This window comes from Rissa tridactyla, chromosome 3 (assembly GCF_028500815.1).
Source record: "Rissa tridactyla isolate bRisTri1 chromosome 3, bRisTri1.patW.cur.20221130, whole genome shotgun sequence".
In the NCBI taxonomy this organism is placed as follows: domain Eukaryota; kingdom Metazoa; phylum Chordata; class Aves; order Charadriiformes; family Laridae; genus Rissa; species Rissa tridactyla.
In genome coordinates this window covers 19483020-19503733 of record NC_071468.1, presented here as the reverse complement: position 1 = coordinate 19503733, position 20714 = coordinate 19483020, and the positions used below count along the sequence as shown (strand labels likewise).

The 20714-nt window shown below is 40.4% G+C and overlaps 1 protein-coding gene across 8 annotated transcripts in view; it reads right to left on the bottom strand.

The window, feature by feature from the left end:
* The window catches only part of EHBP1 (EH domain binding protein 1), a 231021-nt gene that overhangs the window by 38219 nt on the left and 172088 nt on the right, over positions 1-20714 (bottom strand). For 2 of the 8 annotated variants that reach the window (XM_054194439.1, XM_054194435.1), the window contains 5 exons: positions 15184-15331; positions 8147-8263; positions 4590-4714; positions 1786-1924; positions 1529-1635 (listed from right to left, as the gene is read on the bottom strand). In XM_054194439.1, the coding sequence (XP_054050414.1) occupies positions 1529-1635; positions 1786-1924; positions 4590-4714; positions 8147-8263; positions 15184-15331 (636 nt within the window). Of the gene's footprint in view, positions 1-1528; positions 1636-1785; positions 1928-4589; positions 4718-8146; positions 8264-15183; positions 15332-20714 lie in introns of all 8 variants that reach the window. The other 6 variants (XM_054194431.1, XM_054194432.1, XM_054194434.1 and 3 more) reach the window with 6 other exon arrangements.

Genomic DNA, 20714 nt, shown 5'->3' with positions numbered 1-20714 from the left:
CCTGTTTCATCTGCGCTCTGTAAAGGATGCAACTAAAATTGCCATCCCTTGGGAACAGAAAAATACAGAGTTTTTGTTATGAGGTTTATTTCTCTACTAGAGGCTAACTTGTTGCTGTGTAAGGGTCTCCAATACTTTCACCAAACATTTTCAATTGTTTTTCTGTAGATGTGTTTGAAATCATCAATTCAGCTTCTCGTACAGGCAACAGGTATAATAATCACATCAGCCCATTATTTCAAATAAAGCCACGTTCAAAATGAAGGTTAAGGGCATGGCTGGGCTCCCAGGACCAGTAACGAGCACAGAACTTTGAAATTTGGGGTATCTGAATTTAAGCACATTAATTTGGTCCTCCTTTTCTTACACAACAGTCAACAGTATCAGGTCTAATAGAAACCCCTTTTCTAAGTGTCGTATAGCCAGAAAAATAACACCAAAACTCCCTGAGAGCGGCTCCTAAAGAAAAAACAATCAGTCTGGGGAGGTGAGGTGATGTGCAACATACTGCCTTTCATCAACTCTAATTAACTGAAAATAGTATGAAAACTTCCCTAATGTCAGCATGCATAATTCTTAACAATTGTTATTAGAAGATGAGAAGAAATGCTGCGTCAGGCCAAAATATCCCAAGAGTTCATGTGTATCATCTGCATATATAATGTGAACTTACTGTGCCAGACCTTTTCAGCTCTGCAAAAGTACAACTGGGCTAAAAATAACTCCGGCTCGGAAAAAGTTTGATGTTTTGGTGTAGATAGGACAGCGGTACCAAAAGCCCTACTCAGCTCTAGATTGCTTCAGCAAAAAATGACAAATGTGTTTAGATAAACTGTGGAGAGCAACAAACGACCACCATCAAAGGCTGGGTTGTGTTTTCAGACAAAAAAAATTCAGGTTAAAACTTGTTCTCCCTGCTTCTGTCCCGCAGCTGTCCATCAAAACCAGCTTTCTCCCTGCGGTCTATCAAATATTTCCCTCACAAATCAATTTTACACATGATCAGCCCATACCCCTACTGAGCTGAACCTCCCCGTTAATTAAGTGAAGAAATTACCATATATATTATATTAATGCAAACATCATTCAGCTAGTAATTCACGGCTGATCTGGATAATGGAAAGGTTGAACACCCATTAACCCAAGCCAACAAAATGGGTTGGCTGAGAAATTCTAGCAGGTCTCATGTGACTCTTCCCTCTAACTGCAGCTCTGCGGTATCTGCTATTGTAATAATTAAAATCCTCCCGGTAGATCAATACTGGAATCTCTTTATGGGAAGTGCCCTGATGGAAATGTCTCAAGGAAGCTGGGGCTGTGGAACTCTGAAAAATTCATTTTTTTTATCTGACAATTATCACCACACTGCAGACTAATTCAACAGTGCACCCCTCTCACTCTGCTTTGAATGCACTGGAGATTGACATCTAAAAAAACCTAACATCTCATTTTAACAAATAAAGGCACTATTTCCACATACAGTTTGGAATTATCAGCAATCATGAAACCAGACAAAAAATTAATATACATTAAGCACTTCATCTTCTGATGGCTTCCTCTGAGTCTCAGTTATCGCAGCCTTCTCCTCATTTCCTCTCTTTGTATCTTCCTGTATTGATCTCTGCCTTTTCATCTCTTGAAAAAAGGGGAAAGACATGTAAAATTATTATAAAGCTTGATATTTATGTATTGAAATGTGGACTTACATTATCGGGTTTTCATATATTTATTGTTAAATATTATTAAATCATAAGATGGGAAAACAGGTTTTATATTTGCTCCTACCTGGTCTGCTCTCCACGTATTGACTGAAAGACTGGAGCTGAGTTTTTCTGACGGTAGAGTCCTTGCTGAACACAACGGGATTTCTAAACCGTTCTGCCGCTTTTTGTAATCGCTCAGCACGATGTTCCTCTGTTCCATTCTGCTAGGAAAAAAAACCCAGACACACAACAGTTTCTTTTGTTTACGAACGGGGGAGACACGAATTCGAAAGGTACGTTTCGGCGAGGGGACAGGACGCAGCTTTTGCAAAGAGGATTTCACAACTCGGGCAGTGCTTTATATAGGATGAAAGTATCAGCTGCGGAAAAAAAAGGAGAAGAGTGATTAACTTTTCCTTTTTTTTTTTTTTTTTTTTTTCCGTTTATTTAATGTGTGGTGGCAAGGACTGGCTTTTTGCTATGTGGGCACCCTCCTGCAGGACTCTCTACTTACTTAACAGCCAGCCCTATTAATTGTGAGCAGCGTTTGCCAGCAATTCCGATTTTAACCGAAAAAAATCACTCCTTTGCAACTTGGATTTGCCAAGCGCTGCGCATGCTGCTGCCAAGTAGCGGCGTCTCTACCCCTGAACATGATCTGTATCGGTTGAAAAGCGTGTTGCCTTTAGCCCGTCTCCCTGCCCGGTAAAGAAATCTGTCGTTTTCTGTAGTCCCACAGACTTGTATGACAAGAAGAACTAGTTTCTAATTTTATGCCCATTGAGATAAACCACTAATGCTGGATGAAGGCTAAAAGGTAGGATTATAATACTACCCCACTGAACTGCATTTCATCAGCTATAACTTTCCAAAGCCAGATTTGTAAGTAAGCCCTTTACAGCTAAGGAAACTACAATTATCTTTTCCAGGGCTTCCTATGTTAATACTGGTAACAAATTCAAATGGTTCTATCAACACGAAATATCCCAGAAGACTGAACCACCGCAGTGTGTGGAAACTGCAGATACCGAGGTGCTGTGTACCAAACAAATATTTCATTTTATACCTAATCTTTTATTATTTTTATTAAGTGTTTTGAAAGTAAATAGGGAAAGGCTAAGATGCATGACTAATAGCTAAGCCTGCTGAATGCTGAAACTGGTTATCAAAAGCTACCAAGACTTTGCCCTTCCTCTGCATTGAGACAATCGGTAATGAGGGAGTTCTCCAATGGCCTATTCTCTAGCCTCAAGGAGGCCGGGGATACACAATCCCCAAGGGAAGGTAACAGTTTATCCTTTTCCACAAACACAGAATGCCTCATTTAGAAACGTGTAAACTGCATTTTATTAAAAAACAAATCCACCTCAATGCCGAGAGCTCCATGAGAACAGATGGACACCATATATTCCTTATAATGCCGCCTTCCAACTCTTCCTTAGAAAGACATACGCAGAGATAAACTGCTAAGTTGCACCTTTTGTGGGAGTACCTTAAAAAAAAAAGCAACTCCTTCATGGAAGCTTTTCATAAAGAGAAATACCGTTTTCGTCAGGTTAGGTGATACCAAACTGCCCTAAGAGGCAGCCCACGTGCCATTTGTCGAATTAAGCTTAAAAAAGTATTGCTCCTATGTTCTGGATGACTTTTCAGCTGCGCTAATCGGGTGGTTATGATTCTGGTTAAATAAAAGGTGGCTTCCTGTTATTAGCGCAGTAATCATCTGACAGCCTAAACCGGCGTCTTTACCAAAATAAACAAACATGACTAATTTTTTAGGCCTGGCAACATGCTAAAATATCAGTGTGATTAGCCAGTAAATCCCATTTTAAGAAACCTTTTTATGACTGGGGACTTCTGCCACTTTACAAATGTATTCCTCTAAGCCCACTAATTCAGTTAGCCTTTTCAATCCATTGTATTATTCTTGGGCCAGCTTCATTTTGCATTAAATCCACTGCAGAAAGCTAAATTGAACGCAAAAATCAGACTTGATCCAGGCTTCCTTTTGTTCAAAGATAGAGACCGAAAGTCCTCTGCTGCTGCCACACACTTTCATCACCAATTTATAGGAACCGACAGTGTAAGGGAAAAGCAATGAAAGTCATTGTTTTGGGACTTCAAAGCATCTCTGTATCTGGGGAAGGAAATCCTTTCAGTCAGCAGCGCTTTCCCCCCAGACTGCAGGTGGGTGAAAAGTTATACCCAACTGGAAGTGCCCCAGAGCCATAGGGATATTAATGACATACAGGGACTATTTTAAAAAAAAAACATAGAATAGTAAAAACACAAGGGGTCTAATTAAGAAAATGAAACGGGAAATTGATTGGTGGGCGCTTTATGCTGAAGCGGTGAACACTAAGAATAGGCAAAACGATGGCACACTCATGTCTATTTTTCTCAGAAGCACTCGTTGTCAAGCGTCCAAGTATGTATGCCTTTAAAGTGTACCACGGCTTCGTTTTAATGGAGAAAAAACAAGGTCAGGCTTGGGAGGGAAGCAAATCACCGCGAGTCCAATCCTGCTCCCCTTAAAGTCAGGGAGAGCCTTGCTGCTGACTGCACCAGCAGCAGGATGGAGCCCCTGTTGTATTTCTGATGTACATGACAACCTGAGCAATAAGAACTGAGAATCGCTTCCTGTATCTCTTACCGTTATGCTGGTGACTAAGGATCAAGATAAAAAAAGAAAGAAAAAAAAAAAAAAGGAAAACGTGTTGATTAATCAACAGGAATAACCCAGTGCTTTGCAACTGCGCTCCCATAAAGATTTTCCGCCTTTCTTACTGGGAAGGATTTGATAAGAAATCATTTTCCTCCTCACAAAGTACAAACCCGAAATCGGAACACACAGGTACTGAGACAAAAGCATTAATCAAAACTTACCTTAATGTCTTGCTCTGAGCTATCAGTTACAGCTTTCTGAGCAGCACTGGAGAGTGAATTTGCCACCTGTGGCTGAGCTTCTAGGAGCTTCTTCAGCTTCAAATCCACCAACTTACTGTTTTGTTCTGCTAAATATGCAAATACCACACACAACAGAGTGAGATGCATTTAAATGCAGAGTCGCTACAACAATGTAGCAATTTAAAAGGTACATTTCATTCACTTTGCTAACATTTCCAACTTAAAAAGTAAAAGCTAGAAGGAAAATATTTTTTTTTTGCGATTCAAATTGGTATAGATTTGTGTAACACACGTAGATAATGCCTAAATTCTCTCAAAAAATACATATAGCACTCAGCTGAACAAGTAAGTGTGCTTGAAGACAGTAGATGAAAAAACACTGAAAGTAGACAATGTTTACTTTAAGTTGCTCCCAACCTGTACATACCTATACTTTGGCATAAACACACACTTAAAGAGCCATTTATTTTAAGATGACATATAACAATTTATCACATATTCTAAGTACTGATAACCCCTCAAGTTTATGAACTACTAATTCATCCTAAGGCTCCTTGGCACAGCTTCTCAATGTTAAAATTTCGGTATCAAAAGACAGCTTTCTAGTAATATTTTACTATGATTTATAGAACACATTGAAGCCATAAAAGCCATAAAATATATCTTTGAGCCACTTCGTAATTGCATCAAAGGGACAGATTTGAAGTCTGCCGAAGCCCCTAAATTTTTTTCATTGGTTTTAGCAACTTGGACCAGAGACCAAAGAAAGAAGAGCTGAGAATTTTATCTCCCAATAATGTTCATTCTGTATGTGACCATTGACTATATGAGCTTGTAACACACCTACACACACAGATACCTACACACACATAGATGATGAGGAGAAAGGTGTTAATAACAAACCACAGCGCAGCTCTGTGGAGCTAACCCTGGGTAGGAAGGCAGAGTAACGCTGGGGCAGAAGCCCCCAGACATACTCTACATGCAGCACCATGCGAGAAACCACCCCTGGAAGGGAGCAAATGCAGCATCACCTGCGGATATTATGCACGTACATCTGGGCCGTGGGTTAAAACCAGAGAAAATAGCGGTCACTACGTTTTTCTATAGGCACAGCCTGATTTTTTCACTTCTAGCTGGTGTGGGAAGCAGAGCCATGATTGTTTTGCCACACAGCTCCTTCCAAGGTTTGGAGCGCTCCCCAATTCATGTTAGCCAAAATATTTTTGGCGTGCTGGCAATCAAATGATGCCTGCCTCCAGCAGCAACGGGCTGGGCCGGGTTATGACGAAGGATAGTTTCCCTTTCCTCTGGCACACCCAGTCAGGGTGCCCTTAATTGAGGCTCACATGTAAGTACATGCACATTCTCCTGGGTTTATACATAAACACCATGTAATAACTATGATATAAGAGGTTCACATTTTATCAGATACATTCACAGCAGTGTATGGTAGCAGGACCGACAGACAGACAGATGCAATATTTAAAACCAACAACTGTCAGCAAAAATAATTTTAAAAAGTTTTCTCTTCTTGAGAGAGATAGGAGGGACTAAGATTCAGTAGGGGACAAATTAATTAAGATTCTCATAATGCTCCCAAATGTGAAATGTCCCTTACAGTTTTGCGTTTAGGTGCTCCCAGGAGATTCAGCCTTTGTTAGAACTTGGTATGAATTGGCAGAATCCCACCGAAATCTGTGTACGCTGATTTCTATCACAGCATTAGAATGCTTTCTGTATTACTGCCCATCCCCTTCCTGACTCGTTTGTCCCTCAGGCTACTGTGCAGATAGAACTGCAAAATGATGTTCCAAGCTTTTTCCAGAACATCTTCCCATGGTGAAGATGAAGTGCTGGGGAGTGGGTTTGTATCCCAGAGAACGTACCTCTCAAGAAAAAAGGCCCATAGAAATAAGTGTTGGTAAGTCACTGGGGCTATGTGACAGGAATATTCATTTACTGATTTTCTATTTCTCCTAAAAAGAACCAGTAATTATTGGAAATGTATCTGAGAGGATTCTGCTCTAAATCAGCTTAATTCAGATGCTGGAAACACTAAATAAATTTTCTTATGTGTTTGGAAATCCTCAAATGAAAAAAATAAAGGACATGACTCAAATCTTTCGCATTCAAAAAAGACTAGAAAGAAAGTGCTATATACACATCATTGTTGGTTTAAGTTACAAAGAGCAAACACTAAATGAAGTCATAGAATTATACAATTATGCAATGGTTTGGGTTGGAAGGGACCTTTAAAGGTCATCTAATCCAACCCCCCTGCCATGAGCAGGGAGATCTTCAACTAGATCAGGTTGCTCAGAGCCCTGTCCAACCTGACCTTGAATGTTTCCAGGGACAGTGGGCATCTACCACCTCTCTGGGCAACGTAGGCCAGTGTCTCACCACCTTCACAGTAAAGAATTTCTTCCTTTTATCTAGTCTAAATCTACGCTCTTTTGATTTAGTGTATTATGGGCTACAAATGTGGGTCCAGTTGGCACGGGCAGAACAAAGTGAGAGGATGCTGTAAGAAGTTCTGTCTTGTATGGCCATTCCCCCAATGTTGTCCTGTGCTGGCCACACTTCTCCAGGCTGGAGATACCCTGCAGGGAGCAGGAACGCTGCGGCAGAGAAGCACCCATTCTACAGAGAGGCCTTCAGCAATCCCCAGGGCTGCTCGGAACAGGCAGAGCTGGACAGAGAACAAACTCCTCTGGCAACCTTCTGGGAGCAGAGGAGCCCCTCACTGATGGGCAATTACCTGAAAGTCTTTGAAGATCTAGCGCCTTTTTAATTAAGCATCTCCCCTGTAAGATCTTTACACCTTTATCTTCTGCAGAGGAACCTCAACTCCAGTTTTGTTTGATTACTATTTTTGAAAGGGGAAATACCACTACCATGATTTATTATTCCTTGACCAGCATGTGCTAAGATTAAAAAGGCATTTCTACAAGAATACAAATGCTTTTAAAATGTGTTATTAGAAAATTTCTTACTTGAACTTTCTAAAGCAAAGATTCTGTTCATATTTATAACTCCACGTCCCCACTAGAGCAACCAGGTCTAAACACAAGAACTGGTCCCCAGGAAAGAACCAAGGGGATACCAAGCCTACATGGAAAGAGAGAGACATGTTTGCTTCTCTTCACTGAGCCCATGGACCAGATGTCAGTGCAGAGAGTGGCAGTGATTTTCCACTCCTCTGGCCCACCTACCTTGCTTTGCTGGGACAAGCCAGGTAGGGTGATTTCAGGTGGCTCTGCTTTATAAATCTGGCCTGGGGTCCCCTTTCCCAGGAAACAGCAAAAGACATTTAAATTTGCCATTGTTGGAAATAATGATTTTGTTGCTGATTTTAAATTTCAAGTAAACGTGAATGCAAAATATTTAAAAAGAATAAGCATTAGGGTTTAAAGGACCTGAAAAGGCACAAAGGAATAAAGCTATGACAGAGAGAAAGAGCACATCAGTACTTATATGATGATGGAGTGTTAGTCATGCAAAATACACAAAATAGCCATTATTTAAATTACCCGTTGAATCAAGGTCATTTTCTAGGTTAGTAAGCTCATCTCCACCTCCAGTAACAGAGCATTCAGGAACCTCCTCGTTAGTATCTATCTCAATATTATCATCATCCTCATCCTCATCTGTAGGAATATACAGCATTAAGGTTAGTATTTTCTTATGTACATGCACCACATCACTATAAAAAAAATGAATGCTTTAGAGAACAAGCTGAGTTACGATAAAAATGCAAATCATTAAATAAGTCTCCAAGGAGATTTCACTCTGTCCACTCATGGATTTATCTTTAAACGGATGCAATTCAATATACACACAGGGGGCTCTGCTGGAAACCCCTGCCACAATAAAGGTAGAGTCTGGCCTCAGCAGTGGCTGCTCTCTGGGCTGAATCTCTGGCTAACTCTGAAAGGCACACACGCTTTTCCTTGTAACTTGAGTCAAAATACTTTCCCCTAGGCTCCCGGTTCTCTATAACACAGAGTGGGTGCTGAAGCCCGCATAGGGCAGGTTTGGATGGGTCTGGCCAGCAGAAGGACCTAGGAGCTGCAGTCTTCTGCGAAAGGCAGCAGCTCCAGGTACTGTTTCCCAGCTCGGTGAGACTTGCCGCTCCTTACTTTGCACAATATATCACAGTGATCGCTGTACCTTGCTTAGGAGCTAGCGTCTCCTACCGCTTCTGAGACGAGGGGGAAAACTACCACCTGGACCATCACGCTTCACAAGCGCGGACCTCAGGTTGTAGCAAGAGCACACTCAGAGATTGCTGCCCTACTGCACCACTCTGAATCAGCGTCGTTTGTAAGCTACATAAATTTAAAATAAATAATAATTGTAATTATACTTTATACCTTTTATGGGATCTTTCTACCGAGTTTCTCAGAGCAGCTTATGAATATCACTTGTAAATGAGCCCCATAATGTTTTATGAAGTAGGTGATTATTATAATTACAATTATGATGATGATGTAGGTAAATTATGGCACAGAAAGAGTAAGTAACCTGAGGAAGATCAAACAGCAAGTGCTGAACTGTGAAGCAGATCCCAGAAAAAATCCTGACTCACATTTTCAATACAAATATATAACGACATTAAAGTCCATAAAAGCTAGATGAGTACTTTCAAAGCATGGAGTTGCATTGCATTTACTCACTTTTAAGTCTCATATCAAATGCTATCTACACTTGTTCAGACTTAGATGAACACTTTTTTCCTATGTATGTATGCATGTGTGTAAAAATGACCAAAAAGAAAAGGCTGGAGTGTGTCTGGAGAAAGAAGACACATATAGTAACTAAAGGAACTTTAAAATACTTCACAATAGGAAAAAAATACTGATTGTAATTACAGGACATTGGTACATTCAGACACCATATAAACAAAAAGGATCCTAAACATAGTACCAAGATGCCATAATCCTGAATATCAGAAGCTTGGGGAAGTTTGGACCAGGTACACTAAACCTTATCCCCAGACTTGAAGTTTGCACTTCCAGCCCCCACTGCTGACACAAAGGTCAAACAGTTGTTTCTTTTCTTTACCTCTTTATCTCCACAGTCCCTACAATTCTCATTTTAGGAGCCTGTTGACTTTTTTTGTATGTCTGCTACTCTTTTCTAACCATGCTCCCTCAATTCCTCTGTAATTAATCTATGTCTTTGGCAGACCTCTGCCGGTTCAGGGTAAGGCTGCGACAGACAGGCACAAAGAAGTTTCCATTTTAGTGAACTATTCAACAGGTCGCCCAGAGAAGCTGTGGCTGCCCCATCCCTGGAGGTGTTCAAGGCCAGGCTGGATGGGGCTTTGAGCAACCTGGTCTAATGGGAGGTGTCCCTGCCCATGGCAGGGGGTTGGAACGAGATGATCTTTAAGGTCCCTTCCAACTCAAACCATTCTGTGATTCTATGATCTGTTGCATGTACAATGGAGCAGCCATCTGTGAAGCAGGACCCCTCCATTTCAGCTGACCACCATGACTTCCCAGGCCTCCTCTCCACTAATTCTCACTGGTCCCTGGAAGAGTCAGCTTTCTTCCAAACTGACCCAGCTTGAGTCAGATGGATGGAGAAGATGATCTCTCCCTAGGCAAACCAGGATCTCTGACCGGACCTGGGACCTGACAGATGGTGCTTCAGGTGGGCAGAAACAGGACATTCTGCGACATTCCCACAGATGGTTCTGTGATCTGGACTCTAGTTGTTTCAGGTAGCACAGAGGCAGGTCAACAAAGTAGAAGAGTGTGATCATCATGAAGTGGAGATTGGTATGGGGTAAAAAGGAGACTGAAGAGGAAACAGACTGGTAAAGCAGCAACAGTAACGATTCTGAAGCTTTGAATTTTCTTCAAAGCATCTCTGCTTTTTCTAATGAAGAGCTAGACTTCTCACATGATTTTAAGTCCTTCCTGATGGTGTCAGAGAAATTCAGTGGCACTCAGACCGTGGTACCCTCAAACACACCCTGGAGCTCACAGTGGCACACTAAAGGGCCATGGGCAATTCGGAAGGGGTGAAAGAGAAAGAAAGAGGGACACCGCCGCAGCAGAGGGAAACCAAATCCACCTCGAGCCTTGAGGCAGGCAATGACTTTCCAAAGCACCCAAAGAAGTCAACTCGCAAGGTCAGCTCACCACTACCAGCAGGATGCTGGATGTGTCAAAACAAACTAAACAGGATGACAGGGTTTAAGATCGCTGCACACTAAGGGAATGCTTATATTAGATTATTTGATTTTCTTTAATTTAATATAGCCAGATGAGATCAGAGGCACTGTCTTTGACACCACCATTTTAGGTAACAAAAGAGATGGGAATGTCGGAGACACCAGTTCCTGGTGTCAGATAATGACCTGACCCAGTATTTAATTTAAAGTTGGAAGGCTTCAACTGAATATGATTATCAGAGCATTTACACTTTATTAAAAAAAATAATATTCAATTAAAAGTATTCATTTGAAGTAATTTCAGAAATTTTCAAGTATCTTTCAAAATCTACAGATTACTTGTTTTAAACTACTCCAGTGTTTTTTTTCCAGTCCAATGTTCTTCCAGTGTATTAAAAACGGAAATGTGTTTAGGGAGCATGTTACAACAAGATTTTGCAATTATAAATGATAAAAGGAACAACATGACGAAGAGATAACAGATATCTTTTATGAAAAGAACAAATTACTAGTGTGAAAAACTTAAAGCACTTGGTCTAGAACCAGGGCACGTATTTAAAAAAGTACTAAAGAACTGCTTCCTTGAAAAGTATGTAAATGGGGATCCTAGAAAGACAGCAAAGCTTTACCATGTCATGAAGAAACGAACAAATTAAAGATGAAAGATTAAGTCAACAACTAAACAGCACTGACCATTACCTACACAGCCTGGAACTGCAGACTGGACTGAAGAGAGCGAAAAAAGAACCTTTCAGAAGCAAATGGAAATGCCAGAATACCGGTGGAAAAAAAGATCCAGAGGCATTTTATAGCTTGTATGCCTTGCTATTCAGATTAAGCTCAGGCTTAATTTGTGGTTAAACTGATGTTCTCTTGACTTGGTTTAAGCTTGTCCCCATGTGAAGGAGTTGCAGCAGACTGCATCAATTTCAAGATGAAATTAAAAAGGAACAATTTTCATAGAGAGGTAAAAGCGTCGATGGGGGCTGGACCACATTAGTGGGAGAAGCGTATGTAAGCTGCCACTGGAGCTGTATGAACAGTACCTGCTCTTTAGGGAAGCTGCCTCCCGGATTGTCTCTGGGAAATCCTTCAAGCTTGGGGATATTCAGATATTTACTGTATATTTGTACTTTCAGGTACAGAGTTCATGTTAAGGCCACAGGATGTGACAGGAGCATCTGAACAGTGACGTAGGAAGCAAAGGTGGGGAAGGGAAGAAATGCCGAGTCGAAATACTGGCTCAGTGTGCAAGAAAGCAGATGTCGGGACAAGCAAGTGCAGCAGCAACTGCCAACAGATACAAATATGGCCAGTTAAAAATATTCAGTCAAGGACTTAACACTGTTTTATGAGTTGGAGACTAAGCACGATGAGTAAGCCTGAGCTACTGTGTACACTTCCTCCAAATCATTGCTTCAGAAGCAAAATCTGTAATGTACCCTGAAAACTTTAAGCATACAAGTGCAATACAATGCCAGCTGGCTCTCTTGGGTAAGTTTTTTAACTGCAGTACACCTTTCCAGCTTTTGTTACTAATTCCAAAATTTTTGAAAGCTTTTTTTTTGTTTTACAGTGCATTTGAATGCTCCTTCTCCTGTATTTTTTCCTCCCTGCTCCTCTAACATCTCTTTTCTCTGTTGTTCCTGTGTTCATTCTCTTCACCCGTCCCAGTTTTGCCAATTTTTGGCACTTTTTTCACCAAAGCCTCTTCCCACTCTGCTTGTCTTACCCCATGTCCTCTCCGTTGTTCCCTCCCTCCGCTGCTGGCTCACCACCTCCAGATCCCAGCCACATCCTCACAAAGACGCCATCTCAAAGAAAGGATGGAGATGTGCCAGAGAGTAAAGAAAACACACTACTGAAATCCCAAAAGAGTAGACAGGTGTCCCACTGCATGGGGACAATACCTAGATAAGATGTCAATTCCTTTGTCCCGTCGCTGCTGGGAAAAGGGAGGATATTTGGATTCCTATCTCGATGCTGTCCCTGGACCTATCTCAAGGCATTCGCTTATCAGCCTGAAGCTAGTAGGACATCTAATAAATTTGAAGCTGCCATCCCAAACCCTCTGGCAGTTGGCAGGAAGAAGTATTTTCTGTCTCACATGCCAAATAACCTATGAAAAAGACTGGATTTCGTAGCAAAGGATGCTGCTTATCCAGGAAAGTTTCAACTTGCCATAGGCATTTGAGTTTTTCAGACCATGATTAAATAAAGCCTTTTAACAGAAAATGTAGCACCACTGCCAAAGCATGAACCTCTTAATGAACATACAGAAACACTGAAAGAGATCACATTTTTACCTACACTAGTGAGAAAGAAGTTAATCTTTAAAAGCTCTAAAATCCCAAAGCTGAAATGTCACTTTTTTTCTGGGACAACTGAATTGAGAGAGAGGAAAATGATTTGGTACATTCCCTTCTTGTAAATTAAAATGTAGTAATCAATGTAGAAGAGATTAACAAAGCATAATGGACAAGAGAGCTTGGAAGACATAAGATATTACTATAAGCTTGTCTTGGGTATTGTACAGGGAATACAGGACTACACACAGAGAAAAACCTACATGTGAACGCAGTCAGAGGCAACATTCAGAATCCAGTTGTAATAAGGAGACCATCTATTAAATCCTAATTTTTGGTGGAAATCAAAAAATGAAAAAGACTAAACCCAGAAATAATTGTATTTGGCTTATAAAGTGTTGGTGCCATTTCACATAACTACTCCATTGTAGAAGAATTAATTTCTTGGGTGGAGATGTAGCATGGCACCTGAAATAACCCACGGTGTGGGAGAAGTGTGCGGAAGATGTGCCATAAGGAAACCTTTTGAGAATGAGTAAGTAGAAGGAAGTGCTATAAAATGCACAGTGACATGAAAAGAGCAGAGAGGAATAACAGAAGTTAGGGAATGAAGACTGGAAGTCCAAGAGAAGTGGAAATAGCCTGGCCAACCTGCTGTATGAACAAAGAAAAATCAAGGTAGGAAATAGAAACCAAGGTGATAAACTCAAAGCACATGCAAAAGTAGAAAGCTGTGAAATTGTTATACTGGATAAAACCCAACAGGTATAGTGGTGATAAACTTTACAAACAAGTTGTCATCAGTATTGGTACTGTCTCCTCCTTTAATAACTGAAACTCTCTGAGTGCATATGCAATCTATATAGATAAATACTTTTACTCAGGATATTCCGAGAAAGCGTACCTTACTTGGAAGGGAGAGATGGCAGGAACAGCTATGTACAGGCATGATAAAACAGTGAGGAGGAAGTGATTAAATAATGTAGGATGGGGAGTCATAAATTGTGAAGAGGGATGAAGAACACCATAGTCTACTTAATATACACATACTGCGCCATTTTGCTCAGCCCGTCTTACTCCCTCCCCATTGAGGATGTAATTTTGCTATTTATCACGAAAGAGAGTTCTGTTGGCAGGCTTGGTTTACTGGGCAAAGAGAGGAAAACTGAAGACCAGACCCAGAGGGAGATGTAGGACTAACTGCTTTTCTCTTTGGTGTAGGGTTTAGGGTGCAATAAGACTATATTTAAACATATATGCATATAAAATACATGTAGTAGAGAAGAAAAAAATATTGTTGAATCTACATGCATTGTGAATGTAAAGCTGGAATTTCCTGACACTTTGGCTTACAATTACGTGTTAGTATGAGATGTTTCTCATATGAACAATTTACCCTTAGAATATGTAGGTGACACTAAAAGAGCAAGAAGCCTGTACTGAAACGGGTGCTCAGCGCCCATTTGAGTTTGAGTGACACTACATTACTCCAGCTCGTAGCACTGGCAGGTATATGCATTTGAATGACATTTCAACGTCAGTTTAATAACATTATAGCAATATTACAACTCAAAACCTGTAAGGGCAAGTGGTATGTCAAAAGACGGCCATTTAAAATCAAAAGGTTGTTGCCCCCACTTCCCATTGACCGCCTTTAACATTCTCTTCCCAAGCAGAATACATTTAATACAAAATAAAGTTTCTTAAGTTTTTACAACGTTGTTTTCCCCTAACATTATGTCCATGCTCCTTTATAAAAATATATACCAAAGAGATTTTAACCAACAATCAGAAAATTCTAAAAAACTGCGGGATATGACAAATATGTAAATAACAGGCCAATATGAGCTACTTGTTCACATAACATCTTCTTCTTTCAATCACATATACGCTTCTCTTTTAATTGGTGGAAATTAAGTGACACAACATTGATTTAGGAAACATATCTACAGCCAGGTCTTTTGAAACGTGCACCTGACGAACAACAATATTTTGAAGTGTGAATAAAACTGATACCCAAAAAGGTCTCTGGTTCCTAGGTTGCCAAAGGAATAAGATAGAAGGTTCCTCAGCTCACCTCCAGATGCCTTTGACCTTTCTTTCAACTTTTCTGCAGCCATTTCACTGTAGCTAGGAAGTTCTGACATCTTCACTCCAGATCGAGCTTCTGCTATTAGCTGACGAGCTCTCTCTCTCAGCTGCCGACGCCGCTCTTCATCTTGCTGCTAAGATATATTGAACAGTTGCCAACTCAGTAATTGACAGAAATGCAATTTCATTCTCAATCTGATCATCATGATAGTAACTGGTTTACAGCATGGTGCTTGGCCCACATTATAAATAGGATGCTCGATATCAGTTGGGTGTCATACCACAACTTTTAAAGACATCCATGAATCAGATTATTTTTTTAAAGCATTCCCCAAATTATTAATGCATTACAAACCTAATTATTTGCAATTTGAAGCATTTATAAATTCTGTTCTATAAAAATACCTTGATGAAAATTCTCAGACACTTTTGTCTCAAAGTAGTAACTACAAAAAGTTTTACCGTGGCTATAAAAATGGTTTTCCTAAATTGAATTACTTGTTTGGGTAGTATTCTCTCATAGAACTGAAATGAGAAGCCAAATGTTGCTCTGGGTTACTCCAATCACCAAAGCTGACTTCAAAGTGTAAAGTGACATTGAATCTGAGGCATGGAAAGGAATCTAATCCTTTGACTTCAGTGGATACATCTTTTAAAGAAAAAATAAACTAATGAAAATTAATGAAAGAACAACAGATGCTAGAGCAGGAAAGACTTTTCATTGCTTTAAAATATCCTACTTGTGGGGCTTTGGTCAGTAATTAAAGAGACCGTATTGGACCCATCCCAGATAGTGCTGTCCCACTAAAGCTCGTAACTATCTTAGAAGCACAATAATATTTCAGTTACATAAATGAGCAAAGTTCTACTCCATGAAATTTTGGAAAAGACTAACCCACCATACTGAAAAAAATAATTAATAAAACATAGCTATAAGAATCCATTAATCCATAAGGGAAACAATTTAAGTTTTCCCCTTAAAAATAGGATTTTTTTCCAAAGTTAGCATAGTTTTCCTCCTAAAAATGTGATTATTTTTTTTTCAAAGTTAGGACTGTTTTCCCCCTCCCCTCAATATTAAAAGCGCAACAAAGTCAGCGTTTGGCTTTAAGTCACATCTGGCGGTAAGTTCACATTATTGACATAATGACCAGGATAAAACCCAGGTACAGGCAACTGACGTGAACTAAGTGGAATATAACAAACTGCCTAATTTTGGAGAGGCGTCCTGGCAGCCTTCCCACCAGCCCAGAAACTGAGCATCCCACACCTGCAGATGCTGCTGAGAGCCGCTGCTAAGTGCTATTTAGTTTAAGCAATCATTAATAAAACGAGTGCAAAATACTAATTAGGTACATTTTACCCATTTCCATGTAAATTGTTTGTTTGTAGCTATTTACTCAGCATTGTTGTCGGCACAATAGAAAAAATGCAAATGACTTGAATCCGAATGCAGCCCTAATGGGACTTTCTGTTTATAACCATTAGCCCAGAGGTGTGCTGTAATTCAATCCTCAAGCAGCAAGATTTAGCCTCATTAACAGCTTGCATGGGCAGGTTACAACTCATAAAACCCTACAGTAAACAAAGTATATGGACACAGCACAATATCTTGTCTCTGAGTGACAGAGCCCTGATTCCCTATCAGATTGCCTGGATTTACTTTGCTCCTAATGTCCTTCCCCTGGAAAGACAATTCTGCCAGGGCCCTGCAAGGCAGCGGGATGGCACATGGGCTTTGTTTGCTTTCTCCCCCTTTAACTTCCCAGAGCAACAGTTCTATCAAGAACTTATTTGGTAAAGTACACATTCGAAAGGTAACTGGAAAGCTTCCCCCCTCCTCCTATCCACTATCCATTTAAATCCATTTTTACTGATCGAGCAACCGGTTTTATTTTGACCCACGGTATTCGGTAACATAAATTACATTGAATTTCACATGAAATAAAACCACGCAAAACTCTACTATTTGTAATTCCTGGGATATAGGAACTCGTGGGTTTGATCTGAACGATTTTTTAGGAGGAGTGTGCAAATTTAAATGAAGACTCCCACGTGGTTTAACGTCAAACAATTTAATCTACTATAGCCCATGTAATTCAAAATAGGGTTACGTGTTTGTGACAAACCGGCCCTAAACCGAGCAGGCTGATTCCCCCCTCTCCTTTTCTCCCCTCCTCCTGAAAGAGAACTTGTATCCTGAATTATTAGCATAGTCATTAACATCCCGGGGATCTCCAAGCAAACACAGATTATTGCGGCTTGTGTTTGTGCTGATTAAGCCAATCACCACCAGCGGATAAGAGAAAAACCAGCCGGGTTCTTGCTTAAATTCAATTCAGGTATTTGAACCCTCGGTTACTGAGCTCGGTGGAGGAAACACTGGTGGAACGAGCAATGGAACCAAGAGCAGAAGAAGTAGGGAGATTAAGTTTTGAGGTACAGAATAATTATTAAACAGCAAATCAAACCCCTAGATGTTGGAAAGGAAAGTGCTCGGGAGAGGTACGGAGGCATGAACATAGATATTAAAAAAAAAAAGGGACACACAAAGAAAAGCTCCGCACCAAGAAAGGACCATGCAAACACACCTACAGCGAATTTTTTTCCTGTACAGTTGAAGAGAAAACTCAGTAAAAATCTTTCGCCCTCTGACATGAACTTGACATGCCAAAGAGACATTAAAGTTTGCTCTGTTATTTTCCCCCAATTACTTTGTAATGGTCTAAAGATCTGCCATGCGGATGCACGGCAAGGAAAACTTCACCATTTAAGGACAAACTCTTCAAGAATAAGTAATGTAATTCCTTGTTTCCCTCCTATAAAAATGTATTGGTATGCAATTTTTATATTTCACAGTTCACCGACATCTCGGCAAGCTTTCTTCCACTGCTTCAATGGTGCTACTTTTAATTTTATCCTCCTTAGTCCTAGTAATTAAAGTGATCAGCAGTGGCATCCCAACGGCTTTGACACAGCTACAACCCCCTAGCAGACTCCGGCTTTTAAGGGGAAGGGGAAGAAAAAAAAAAAAGGCCGGGAGTTTCATTTCACTGGAACAAGAAAATCAAGCTTCTCCAATCCTCAACTTTATCCAATTGTTCTTTCAGCAGCCTTTGGATCTTAAGAAACAAATAAAAATGGCTGCCATTAGGGGGTCCTTTTTGTACTTGCCGCAGACGGCAATGACTGACATTACTTTGGCCAAAAATGATCCCGTGGATTTGGGGAGGTGAATTCGAACGTGAAACACTGGCGGGGCAGTTGCCGAGATCATTACCCGGCCGGCGACGTCGCTCGGCAGCGGCAGAAGCTGAGAGCTGACCAACTCACTAAAATACTGAGAGTGGTGGAGTTTTGCAGGGGGAAAAACCAAACCCCAACCACTCCCCAAACCCCCCATCTCCTTACATCACTAAAAATTCCGCAATCTTCTCACGTTTTCAAAAAACCCCCACCCCCTGCCAGGGATTTTCAGTCATCCTTTGGCAGAATTTTGGGAGGATCCAAACTGAGTTTACACCAGAAGACTGATAACGTAATATCCTCTCCCTATAAAAAAAATATAATCCTGTGAGCAGCATTTATGTGATGTTTAAAAAGAAAATTCTTTACCGTGTCCATAGACTGGGGGGGAAGGGGAAAAAAAAAAAGTGGTAAATTAGTGATACTCCACAGCAATGAAATTAAACCAGAATTGTACCCATGAGGGGGGGCGATTCCTGTAGCTGTAAGGTTTCAAAATTGTCCGTGGTCTGCCCAGAGTGCAGACTACATCTAAGAGAAAGAACTTGACTGCCACCTCTTTCATCATTAGACAGGAAGAACGGCTCTGTTATTAGCCATTCAGAAAGAAAAAGACTTCTGTGCTTGTCCAGAGGCAAGGATTACCAAAATGTACCTATTCAGTTAGTAGAGAAGACAGAATAAAAAAAAAAATAAAAAAAAATAAAATTACACGAGCTTTAAAGGTTTGGGCAGGCCGGGTTTTACTGTGACCTTGATCGGCTCTTGTTTGAGTAAATAGGATTTGGGATGAAACATTAAAACTGTTTAGCAGAGCTTTTCAAACCATTTCAAACTTTTCTTGTGTTGGTTTATAATATAACCAGACATGCTTGTAAATGGCCACACCTGCTCATTTCTCTGGGGATGGCCTGATCTCTGCCTTTCCTAACAAAGAAAGGACGGGAGAAAAAAAATCAGCCTTTCTTGTTGCAAAACAGAGTGGAAAGTCAAAATCTTTCTCAAGTTTGTCCCATCTGGTCAGATTAAATCTTTGATCACCCCGGGGACCACATTTATGTTTGGTCTCTACTACCGTTTCAGAACAGCTCAAAATACACAGGTAGCGAGCACAATACGAATCATTAAGCCGAGAACACTTGACATAAACAAAAGTGGATTTGGATTTCTGTGGCTCTTCGGATCGTAGGAAGTGGTCAGCAAAGACAGACAAACATCTTAGATATTTTCTGCCTGGTGTCTACATCAGCTCCCTTACTACCAATAAACTCCATGTGGCTTGAACATATTTTTTCATGAATGGGTATCACAAAAAGTATCCAATCGCTTGTCATAGAGAAGGAGATCTACAGCACCGATGGACTAATGAGACAAGACGGAATGAAAAGACAAGTAGTCCAAAGTCTAAAACTGGAGGAATCACAAACAGTGTCTTAACAAAGCCGTCCCCTTTAAGAAAAAAAAAGCCCTGAAAACCCACAATAAAATAGGGTTGTGTGGCTGTAAAATGGAAAACATCGCCCTAAAACTGGCAGGTATTTTTAAAGAATAGTTAGCCAGCAATTTTTTCTTTTTATTTCTTTTTATAATACAATCTATGTTGTTCTGGAAAACGTACGCTTCACTTGGTACAGCATTTCTCGTGTGAAGAACGCTGGCTGTAGAAAAACGATCCATTGAAAATTTAATTCCTTGTGTCATTGTGAAAGTGAGAAACTCTTAGTTTACTGAACGTAAAAAAAAAAAAATATATATATTTGGAAAAAAAAAAAAGAACGGCTGACTAAGTAAGTATCACCTTGTGCTACATCCAAGGCCTCTTGCTGGTTGTCTGGCTGCTCTTTTGTAGGCAAAAAGGAGCTGAACGCTCTCTGGCTCCTTAGATCTGGCCCAACAAATGCACTGCCAGTCATGCACATGGATCCAGCTTAAAACCCAGTGTGAGCCTAAAAGAAGCTAGTCAAACTGGCACCTACTCATGCAGAAGGAGATAGATTTGTCATGACAGGCTGATTATTCAATGTAAAGAAACAGTTTAGCTTTTCTAATCTGGTACAAATACATCTTTCTCAGAGAAAAAAGTAAAAGGTCTACCAGTTCAAGTATTTAAAGTAAAGAAACCAACAAAAAAAATTGTAACGTCAAAGTGAACCATAGGTATTTGCGCTAGAGCATTCTGCAAAACAGCCCTGCAGTTCTATTCAGATAAATAAGGTTTAACCCATTTAACCCTTGAGGAGCCGCACATCTCCGCGAGGACCCAAGGCGAGC